The following is a 12,128-nucleotide window of genomic DNA, read 5'->3' as shown; positions in this document are numbered from 1 at the left end:
CCAAACCGATTTGGGGGCACACGTCCTCCCCATGTGCCCCGCCAGGGTGTGCACAGTGGCAGGAGCCATCCTCCTTCTCCCCCCACGCCCCCCTGGACAAGCTGTGGCTCCATCCTGTGCCCTGTTCTACCCCAACTGGGCAGCGCCTGCCTCTGCCCCCTCACTTCTTCACCGCCAGGGATGTTGATCTGCCCCCCCCGGCTCCACCTTTCCCTACCCTTTCCCCTTCTACTACAACAGTCTCACCAGCTGCACGCAGCTGGGCTCTACTCCTCACTGCCTGTGTGCTGTGCTGCGGCTGTGTGCACGCACAGGCATTTATTGGGCAAATTATCCGCCACTTCAGGCTGATTTGCAATACAGCCAATTTTCTTTATATCCGTACTGACCTGATATTGGACCGATGTATTGGTGCACTTCTAACTGCTGTATTTTTTTCTGCACTCCCACTGATATATAGTGCAGTTCTCTGGACAGGTACAGAGTCCTATCACTAAAATATGCTCAGCCTAACTCTTTCTTTTTTTCTATTCTCTATGACCATCTTGTCTGTTATCACCTTAGTTTCAGCTTTTTTTTTTCCCTCATAAAAGCCTTCAAAATCCTGAAAAGAGAGCCAGCACCCAGCTTCCCCAAAAGCAGTGGATGGAAGTATGATAGAGTAGTGAATGAGACAGGTAGTGGAATGGTCAGTGAAGCTGATAAGGCAGAGTGCTTATCAAACTGAAACTGGCATAGAGAAATGTTTTTTCTTTACTCTAAATTCTTAGGGTTTATTTGTAGCAACACCAGGAACAGTTATTTCTGATGAAAAAATGTCAAGGTGATGTTTGTTTAATTTTGCAGATACACATTTTTGTAGACTTCCGATTTTTGCATAGTTGTACAGTCATTTTTGGGGAGAAAATGGCATATGTATTATGACTGATCTTTATTTCTGAAAGCAAAGGAGTTATGAAAATTACCAAATTATGCTTACATATTTTCTTAGGTTTGTTCCTGTACACATTAGGCCAGAGGGCTAGATTAGGAGGCCTTAAAGACGCTTGGTTTGTTGTAGATAAAGATATAACCACAGGAAATGTCTTTTTGGTAAGTATATTTACATTTATCCTGAGGTTGATTAATGTACCCCTTGCATGACTCCTGCTGAATGCATTTCTAACTCCTGTAGGATGATTGGCTTTTCCACCTAAGAGCAGCAAAAGTTTCCAACAGCAGATTTTATACATCCCATCCAAATTTCCTTTTGATTACTAGAAAGTTGCTCTAGATCCTGGCATGAAGTATTTTTCAGACAAATGGCAAATGTTGAAAAAAAACTAAACAACCTCTAAAGAAGCCATAGTAAGCTGAAAGGGAGATGAGAGGGAGAAATGCATATAAGAGCATTTTTTATGCCCTAGAAACTCTGTAGTAAGAACTTTGTCTTCTTGGTGTCCTGGATGCCAGGCTGCTCAGCCTTGTGATTTTTCACCTTTACCCTGTAGGCAGAGTGGCATAATTGTAACTTGAGGTTCTTCTCCAAAAGCATGTAGTTAGAACTCTTTGTAGAAAGTCCTTCCAGAAGTGTGGGAATGTCATGGTGGGCATCTGCTACAGGTCTCCAAATCAAGAAGAGATGGGCAAGACTTCTTTAAACAAGTGATGGAAGCTTCCAAATTCCAGGACTTGGTTCTTCTGGGGGACTTGAATTATCAGGACATCTGTTGGGAGGGGAACACAAGCAGTCCAGCAAGTTCCTGGAGTGTGTTGAGGATAACTTTTTGATTCAGATGGTAGAGGCTAGTGAGGGGGGATGTTGTTCTTGATTTACTGCTCACAGACTGGGAGGAATGTTTTGTGAAGATGTAAGTTAACTTGGGTTACTGTGACCATGAAATCATAGTGTTGAAGATCCTGAGGAAAGGAGGAAGGAGAACATCAGAATAAAAACACTGGGTTTCAGAAAAACGAACTTTAACAAACTCAGGGACCTGTTCAGCAGGATCTCTTGCATCTGTGGGGAAAAGTGGTTCAGGAGAGTTGGCTGTACTTTAAGGAGCCTCTCTTAAAGGCAAAGGAGCAAGCTATCCTGATGACGTGGAAGAATGCAAAGTACAGTAGGAGACCAGTCTGGCTGGACAGCAATCTTTTCAAGGAGTTGAAACTCAAAAAGAAATCCTATAAAAAGTAGAAACTTGCTCATAGTATTGGGAAGAGTATAAGAGTATTGCGCAGGCATGCAGGGAGAAAATTAGGAAAGCCAAGGCATGATTTGAGGTGCATCTGACAAGGGACATAAAAGCCAATGAAAAGGGATTCTATATAGGTATGCCAGAAGCAAAAGGAAGACCAGAGGTTCTGTAGGTAGGGACCGACCCTAGATCATGGCAGAGTTTGTGGAACAGCAGCGCCTTTAATCTTGCTCTTTGGTTCTCCCTTTGGTAATCTTCTCTTGCACTCCCACCACTCCCACTCCCACTCCCACACACCCACACACACACACACCCACACACGACAGCAGAGATAGGAAAGGAGATAGACAGTTTAGTGTAATGGTAAACCAGGTTAGGGATTACTTATAGTACTTGGATGTTTTCAGGTTTGCAGGGCCAGATGGAATGCACTTGAAGATACTGGAGGAATTAGTTGAGGTAATTTCAGAGCCATTGACTATCCTTTTTGAGAAGTCCTGGAGGTCAGGTGAGGTCCCAAATGACTGGAAAAGGACAAATATAGTGCCCACCTAAGAAAGGGAAGAAGGAGAATCCAGGGAACTAAAGACCAGTCAATCTGACCTCTATACATAGAAAAATCATGGAGGGAAGTCCTCAAGGAATCCATTGTGAGGCATCAAGTGGAGAACAAGGCGACTAGGAATAGTCAGCATGGATTAACCAAGAGCAAGTCAGGCCTGACCAATTTGATTTCCTTCTATGATAAACTGCCAGGGTAACTAGGCTCTGTGGATAAGGGGAGAGCAGTGGGCATGGTATACCTCAACTTCAGCAGGGCTTTTGACCATGTCTCCTATGACATGCTCATTAACAAGCTATGGAAATACAGACTAGATGAAAGTACTATAAAGTGGATACATAACTGGTTGGATCTTTGCACTCAGCAAACAGTCCTCAATGGTTCAGTGTCTAGTTGGGAAGATGTGTCATGTGGGGGTACCCAGGGGTCTGTCCTGAGTCTGGTATTGTTCAACATCTTCATTAATGATTTGGATGATGGGATTGAGTGCACACTAAGCAGATTTATGGATGATATCAAATTGAGTGGAATTGTGGATGCTCTAGAGGGCAGGGCTAGGATCCTTGATAGACTTGAACAATGGAACACAATACGGACTGGGGAATGACTTACTAGGCTACAGTACTGCAGAGAAAGACCTGGGGGTTACTGTGGACCATAAGCTGAATATGAGCCAACTGTGTGCTGCTCTTATTGCACAAAAAAAAAAAGCCAATGGCTTCCTGGGTCACATTAACAGGAGTGCTGCTTGCAAATCAAGGGACGTGATTCTTCAACTCTGTTCAGTGCTGGTGAGACTTCACCTGGAGTACTGTGTCTATTTTTGGGCCCCACATTTCAAGAAAGATCTGGACAGTTTGAAAAGTCTGGCACAGGGCAGCAAAAATTACTAGGGGCCTGGGAGGCAAGATTTATGAGGAGAGGCTAAAAGGATTTATTTAGCCTGGAGAAGAGAAGATTGAGGGGAAATTTGACAATAATCTTCGAATACATTAAGGGTAATTATAGAGAAGTTGGAGATGGGCCTTTCTTTGTGGCTGTATGGAACAGGACTAGGAGCAATAGCCTCAGGCTGTAGCAGGAGAAATTTAGGCTGAAGATTAGGAGGAACTGTCTGACTATGAGAGTGGTCAGGCATTGGGACAGGCTGCCCAGAGAAACTGTGGAATCTCCATGTTTGGAAACTTTCAAAAGCAGGTTAGACAGATGCTTGGCTGGGATGCTTTATGGACTAGAGGACCTTGTGAGGTCCCTTCCAGCCCTGCTTTCCTATAATCCTGTGATTTAACGTTGGATCCTGGAAAATGAACATTATTTGTTTTAGACTAGCATGGATCAGTAGTCTAAACATCCCTAGTGTTCTATGTTTGGCAGTGATGGTTTTGTTAGGTGGAAGGGCTTTTTGTTGCATTGCAGTACTCAAAAGTGTTTTTCACTTTAAGAACAAAGGCAAAGCAAGGTCCCTGGTAATGAGGGCTTACACTCTTATATTAGATCTTGTGAAAGCACCTTTGGGTTGCAGTCAGTAGCGTGGGGCCAAGGGGAAGTACAGGGGATACTAACAAATTGCATAAGAATGCATTACTCAAAAGAATGTGTGTATTTTGATTGCTTAATTTTTATTAACAGAGATTTGTTTTAATGGGCATCAAGGGAATAACTGATTCTTAGAGAGGAATTTTGTTGAGGAGGCAGTCCAGACGTTTTGGACAAGAATGAAGAGGACAGCAGGGATAAGGAAAAGACTGAAGACCAAATTGTGGGAGAGTACATGAGCTGGCAAAACTTGAGGGGAGGGAGCTGAAAAATAATTTTGACTCTTGGCATTTTTTAATTAGACTGTAATAAATCTAGTTGGTTAACTAGGATATGAGACTTTGTGCTGATATGCCTTGATGCTTTTTTTTTACACTTTATGCTTTACTTCACAACGAGTTATGCTATACCTGTCATAAGCATTGGCCTTAAAACAAAAATTGTTTTTAAGGCACCATCTACAGATCACCCTGCACTATATAGAGACCTAATGAGGACAAATCGAGTACACTGGATTGCAGAGGAACCTCCTGCAGAGCTTATTAGGGACAAAATGATGGAGTGTCTTTTCAAGTTTCAGCACCGGATGGCGCTAGGTGAGCAAGCTTTGTTGATTTAAAACTTCAAATTGTGAAATGGTGGTAGATTGAAGTAGTGTATTTAACAGTTGCTCAAGAGGAGGTGGCAAATGTTTATGATAGCAATGTTTTTTCATTTTTGTGAATACTTAGCCTTATTATTTATGGCAGAGCTGTCCAACTTCTCAGCAACCTGGGGCAGCACTGGAGGGGGGCCACATGCGACAAGGGCTGCAGAAGTGCAAGCCAAGTTCTCCCCTACCATCAGCTGCTGCATGGTGTGTAGGCAGCCACTTCCCTGGTCCTCCACACATGCATGTGGCCAGTCTCCTCCAGCTCACCAGCTGCAGGCTCCCCTGCTGCTCCATGCTGTACCACTTCCTGGGGTAGGTGCAGGAAGCCAGAGCTGGAGAGAAAGCCCAGAGCAATAGGAGTGGCAGCCAGGTGGGAGCCTGGCTCATTAAATACTCAGCCTGTTGAGCTGCTACTTGGATAGCCCTTTTTTATGCATATGAAAATATAAGAGCAAGCTGATTGTTTAGCAACTTTTTCTTTTCAGAGCCTTGCATGTTAACTCTAAACCAGGACGGGACAGTGTGGGTGACACTAGCTAAACCAATTAGAGCGCTTACACCAGGGCAGGTAAGCATTATTAAAATGGGTTCTTGTCATTGCTGAACTTCTGCATTTTTATTAATCATGTAAGAGCAGTGTGAAGAATTTGAAAAAGGCATGCTTTTGATAAACAGTTCGTCTCATGTAATTTTTCAGAAAGGTTGCTTTGTTATTAAGTCAGTAATGCATGACTGTACTAACATTCAGAAAGTTTCCTACACAGCCAAAGTACTAGAAACTTGTGGAATATTCAGACCTGCTCAAAATACATGAAAAGACCTCCGGGGACTTTGGATCAGGAAGCTGAATCTGTCATAGGACTGAATGAACACACAAATCAGGCTAATTAATATACTGTTTTAGAAACTTTAGACTACTGTGACTTACATATTTAATCTATACCTAGGATAGTATTATTAGTTTGTATGTCCAGAAGATTTTGTCTACTTCTAACAGATTCCTGAGTCCTAGGCCACTGACAGGTATTCAGTTAAAGCCATGATGGGATTTGATCTGATCTGATCCCAACTGTTGTGCCACCTGCCATGCCACATGTGTAGCAGGATGCATGGTTTCAGGATTAGGAACTGTATCCCAATTGCACCCTACTTGCCAGTTCAGGGGGAACTTGGGCTCATGATCCTGGTCTCCCCCTGCACCTGCAAGTTGAAAGCAGGGTACCCAACAATCAGCTGATTGTCAGCAGGTTGTTGGACCACACTGGGGCCTGAAACAGTCCCAGTGCATCCCCAGAGCTAGCTGACAATCAGGTGATTGTCAGCTGGATCAGGACTACACTGAGGCGAGTTCTAGGACTGGTGTGGTCCATGATCCAGTCAACAGTCAGCTAATTGTTGGTTGATGGAGACTGCACCAGGGCCAGTTAGAGACCCCAGTGCAGTCCTTACCCTTCCATGTGGAGGCATGATGGAAAGCAGCCATAAGAATATTATGATTTTTTGTGTAATATCTTTGTAGAAGGTTTCATTTTCTGTGGCACCTTTAATTCCCTGAATGTGTGGCCAGATTAGTATTTAAGGCATGATTGGCAGGCTAATCTTAAGTGTAATGTCTGCTAGGAGCCCTGGTGTAATAATGAAAAATGCCAGTGTACCAGTTGGCAATATAATTGTGTATCACAGACAAAAATATATGAGAGTATATTACCACGTTATCAGTGGAACATGTTTTTGAGGAAGCTCTTGTGCTCAGATGCTATAAAGATTATTGATGTATTTATCTTCTAGTTCGCTGTGTTCTACAAAGGTGACGAGTGCCTTGGCAGCGGGAAAATCTCAAGGCTGGGCCCATCACTATATACCTTACAACATGGTAAAAGCAAAGAGGAGGTTTCAAAGAATGCATTAGCAGAGGATGTTGAGAAGTTAGAGCCAGCAACATAATGGGCATATTTGTTCTTAAACAAAAGACTTTTGAGAAACTGGAGCCTAAGAATAATAAGAGCAATAATAAACACATTTCTTTGATGAGCTGTAACTTACAAAGGGTCAGTCTGGCCATGTTTTTCAGCCATAAAATACTAAAAGTCATAAAGCAGTTGTCTCTCTTGAATGAAACTACTGAGCTAATAATAAATGTACCTCTGTTTCAAGCATACAAAATGGTACTGGAGAACCAACTAAACAGCAGTTTGATATAGTTTTATTACACTACATGGTGATTTATATTAGTGAAAACATTAAACAACGATAAACAATGTTAGTAGACAGGAAGGTTGGCATAATTGTATAAGAGACTTCTTGGCGATTTCAAGTTCAGCACTTTGTTTGAAGGCTAAGGTTAAATGTAAAAATATTTAATGTAAGAGTCCAAAAATGTGTACAAAACTATTCTGTTCCAGAACACTGTAAACACTTAAAAATACAAAAAAGGTTTTTCTTTTGATTACTTGTACAGTGATACCAGTCCTGTATCAGAAAACAAAATTAGTGAATATTCAGTTTATAATAAGGCTGTGAAGTGCCTAAATTACTCTGTACTAGCAGCAGTATATACCAGTATTTTAATTTTTTAAAAATGATGAATGAAATCCCAAGCCTCACTTCATAAAGACCTGGAAGCTATTTTTAAAAAATGTGTGTCTGTAAATAAAAAGTACAAGACACATATTAAACTTGTGTTTATACATGTAAATTTTGAGAGAAAGTTATGTAGTTTCTCATATGGAGCTTCTATACTTTGCATGAACTGAGCCCATATTTCTTCCTTGTAATAAGTGCTGTCAAATTTATTTTAAATGGGCTTGAATCTCTAACTGTAAATTAGGGTTTTCTTATGGGTCAGGTTTACAAACCTCATGACTTGAAAGTATGTTTGATATACCTTAAAAATATCAAAATCAGTTAATAGTAAGCTGTTTTACTGGAGTTAAGAAGCAATTTTATGAACTGTCCAGGGTAAGAATTGTATGTCCTGTCACCTGAGAACACTTGCTACTTAAAGAAAGCCAACTTGCATGGTGATCTGGAGAGATTCTGGGTGACTCCAAAAGGGCAAATACAGTGCCCATCTTTAAGAAAGGAAAGGAGAAGGATCTAGGGGACTATAGACTGGTCAGCCTCATGTCAGTCCCTGGAAAAAGCATAGAGCAGATCCTCAAGGAATCCATTTCTAAGCACTTGGAGAAGAAGAAAGACATCAGGAACAGTCGACATGGTTTCACCAAGGGCAAGTCATGCCTGACCAACCTGATTGCCTTCTGTGATATGATTGGTTCTGGATGCAGGTAGGGCAGTGGATGTGATGCACCTTGACTTTAGCAAGATTTTGATATGGTCTCCCACAACATACTTGCAAGCAAGCTAAGAAAGTATTGCCATCTTGGTACTGGAAAAAAAACCAAATTATTTACTAAAAATCAAACATCCACAATAACATTTTAATTTTATTTTTTTTAAAATTGTCCTTATTTGTGTACGTTTGCATCATGTATATAGAGGTGATTACCTAATAGCTCAATATAAAGTCTTACTCTTGTATATTGTGGGGTGGGGGTATGGATGAGTAGGTGAGGGGGTATGACGCTTGTAGGGGGCTGTAGGTGGGTTTGTGGGGGGGTGGAGTCGGAGGGTAGCTGGGGGGTGTGGGTGCAAGTGTGTGGTGGGGTGGGTGCACATGGCTGTTAGCAGGGCTCCCCCCAGAAGCACACAGGTATGTGGGGAGGGGTGTGGGGGGTGTGGAGGAGGGTGTGGGTGGGTGCATTGTTTGTGAGGTGTGTGATTGTGGGGGGTTGTGGGGGAGGTTTTGTAGATATGGTGGGCTGTGCATGGGAGCCCCCTGTGTGCGCCCCTGAGCTAGTCAGCACCACCCCCTGCCCCGCAACAGCCCGGAACCCACATGCCCTGCAGCCCCTGCCCCATGCTCGGCACAGCCCTGGCCCCCAGTGTACCCTGTACCTGCTCTGCACTGCTGGCTTATGGCATGTTCTGCTGCCTGTACCTTTCTAATCCCATCCCTGGATGGGATTTCCATCCAGGAGAGCACAAAATGGCAGGCTGAGGCGCCTTCTGCCTGAAGAAGGGTGTTTGTATTCCAGGGATGGGAAAAATATGGCCCGCAAGCTGCATTCAACCCACAGAGGGACTTTGTCCAGCCTGCAGTGGTCCCTCCCTCCTTCCTGGCCCAGGCACTGATAGGTGGTGGCATGTCCTGCCGCCCCTTGGGCATGCAGTGGGGCTGGGGCAGCTCCATAGCTGGACTGCCTTTCTAGGCAACCAAGGCGGCGGCAGCTTCTTCCATCTGCCACCGCCACTGGCCCATCAAGGAGAGCACAAAACACCTGCAGACGCTCTCTCTGCCTGAAGAAGAGTGTTTGAACCTGAAACTTTGCAAAGAAGAATTTTTCCAACTATTTTAGTTGGTCTAATAAAAGATATTAGATTTACTTTCAGCAATTCTCAAGATAATATCAAGCTGGGGGAAGTAGTAGATGCATTGGAGGGTAGGGTTAGGATTCAGAGAGATTAGACAAACCGGACAATTGGACCAAAAAATCCCATGAGCTTCAATAAGGAGAAATGCAAACTCCTGCACTTAGGACAGAACAATCCCATCCGGTACAGGCTGGGGGTTGACTGGCTGGGCAGCAGCTCTGCAAAAAAGGACCTGGGGGTTGCAGTAGACATAAGCTGAACAGTGAAAACAGAATGAGCCAAAATCTTGCTAATTGGAGCCAGAGTGTGCCCTGTACATTTTGGGGAGAGGCCATGTTTGTTGTCCCTTTGTGTAAAGCTTATGAAAATGTTAGAGTTAAGTGATACGGAGACGTGGGAAAAGGGGTGCAAAGTCTCCCTAACCTCCACCTGTCATCCTAATTGCCTTTGTTGGTTTCTGGCTTTGCTAAGGAAAATAAGGCTCATGTGAACTATGAAGCAGATGAGTGACCTTTCAGTGAGAGAGGAGCACCACTGACCTGAAATGTCAGCTGACCAATCTGGGTGGGGGGGAGGAGCAAGAAAAACCTATGGGTTGATATAAAACACATATCAAGTTATTTTTCAATAAGAAAATATTTTTCCCTTGTAAGGGTCTGCTTCTGCTTTTTGTGAACACCCTTCTCCCAGCACCTGCTCATTTTGATTTTGTTACCATTTTCTAGTTAATGTCATGCGTGCTGAGTTTTTTTCCCATCTTGTCAACTTCAGCCCCAAAATCTCAAATCTACAAAATGTAGGACTACTAGTAAAATGTTATAATGGTCTGTATTTTTTCTAATTTAATTTATCCTGTAAATATGTAATAAACACTCTCTAAATGTGTTGTGTGTGTTATGTTGATATGATTTACTTCTACTTCACCTGGAAACTTCTTACCATAACTTGATCTCACTCATGTATTTAGGGGGGGACGGGGGGTTATACTTATTTGTAGAAGGCATGGAGCCTGAAGGAGACAAGTAGAAGGAATGCCAACTGAAGGGGCCGTTCATCTCCAGTAGAATAGCTGGTCTTTGCCTTAATGAAATGTGTTGGTTTCCTGGGCAGAGCTTCTGCAACTAATGAAACTACTGCAAGTTCGGATTCCATTTTTGTCTGGTTTGTCCTAGAAGTCTAGTTAAGAAAATACAGCCATTTTGACTGAACCTCAGTCCAATTCTCTTGGTTTTCAATGTGTGTTCCAGATGCTTGCTCCTTCAGTGGCAAGGCTTTTCTGGGATATCTTTTATTGGACCAACTGTATATTTTTCTCTCCAAGTAATTACCCTCATCTGCTTTTCATGTGCTGTTTGGGCAATACGCATTTATCTCACAATTATCCTTGTGAATAAAAGAACAGTTGCAAGACATTGAGCCAAGAGAAGGCACAGCTCATCAACCTCATTGGCCAGGGCTCTTGCACCACAGGGTCAGGACCCTGCTGCTCCTGGGGCTTCAAGGGTCAAATCCTGAGGGACAGTGGCCATGAGTGCCACACCCCAAGTTAGGGTGCAGCAATATGATGTGTGCCATGGGAATCCCCTGCAGCGGGAAATCCTGGGGCATGGCAGCATGAAACACACATGGCAAGAATCTCTTGGCAGGGGATTACTGGCATGCATTTTATGCAGACATGCAGCCCAGGAATCGCCCTGTAGATCAGGCCCCTCTGCACCTGCAGCTGTGCACCCTGGGAATTCCCCTGCAGCGACAGGGCAAGGCACAGGTCTTCCTCGCTCCATGCCGCATGAGCCTGCAAGCTCAGAATTCAATGAGGTTCCCTACTTTGTGTCTCCAGATATTGGGGCCAGGTACCTGGGGCTGTTGTCATGCTGGATTGAGCCCCTGAATCCCCAGGAGCAGCTGCTCAGGGAAGCTGGAGAACACAGGCAATCCTAGGCAGTCCCATACTCTTGTACCATAAGCAAACGTGTGTACTGTGAAAAGGTGGTACAAACTATTGCTGTAAATTGTTGGGGCCACAATTCTGTGTGTGTGGGGGGGGGGGGTGCGACAAAGGGCATGGATGTCTTGTCTGGGTTTTGTGCTGCCATAAAATGTTTATGGTTACACAAGGGCAACATCTGTTTCCAGCCATAGACTATTCTGTGTTTACAGAGGACAGGACTAGTTGAAACAGTCTCAGATTGCAGCATGGGAAATTTAAGTTGAAGATTACTAAGAACTGTCTCTGAGAGTGGTTAAGCAATGGAACAAGCCACCCATCGAGGTTGTGGACTCTTCGTTCTTAGACATTTTCAAGAGCAGATTAGACAGACACTTGGCTGGGATGCCTTAGTCAGGAATGATCCTGCCTTCTGTGAGGAACTAGATGACCTCCTAAGGTCCCTCCTAGCTCTACTTGTCCTGTAGCTCTACAGCCCTTGTATTATATTGAATTTGTTGTACTTTTTAAAACCCTAAAATATTCTCTTTACTGAATTTCTGGAAAAATTGCATTAGTACAATTAGTGCAGAGTTTAAGTGTTTTGCTTCCCCCAAGAATACACTGCTTAAGGATATATAATTCTATAACTTAATTGTCTGTACAGTAGAGTCATTTTTATACAGAGATACAGGATTTAAAAAATACAGTTTTTGTCTGGGATTATGAAATATGATAGGGTTGAGCTGTGGTCATATCCCAGTCGACATTAATAGTTACTTGCTTTTGTCATTTATTTTAAAGTGTATACCTGAGGAAGAAGAGAAAATTGTTGCAAGG

General features: G+C 43.3%; 1 protein-coding gene across 1 annotated transcript in view; it reads left to right on the top strand.

Moving 5' to 3' along the window:
• TRMU (tRNA 5-methylaminomethyl-2-thiouridylate methyltransferase) overlaps positions 1-7,719 on the top strand; it is a 28,721-nt gene extending 21,002 nt beyond the window's left edge. The window contains exons 8-11 of the mRNA XM_019543517.1: positions 992-1,092; positions 4,727-4,871; positions 5,413-5,495; positions 6,716-7,719. Coding sequence (XP_019399062.1) covers positions 992-1,092; positions 4,727-4,871; positions 5,413-5,495; positions 6,716-6,871 — 485 coding nt within the window. The 3' untranslated portion in view covers positions 6,872-7,719. The remainder of the gene's footprint in view (positions 1-991; positions 1,093-4,726; positions 4,872-5,412; positions 5,496-6,715) is intronic.
• Positions 7,720-12,128: the final 4,409 nt, after the last annotated feature.

Source organism: Crocodylus porosus, unplaced genomic scaffold, assembly GCF_001723895.1.
Source record: "Crocodylus porosus isolate Cpor-Errol unplaced genomic scaffold, CroPor_comp1, whole genome shotgun sequence".
Classification (NCBI taxonomy): Eukaryota; Metazoa; Chordata; order Crocodylia; family Crocodylidae; genus Crocodylus; species Crocodylus porosus.
This window is presented reverse-complemented; position numbering and strand designations above follow the sequence as displayed.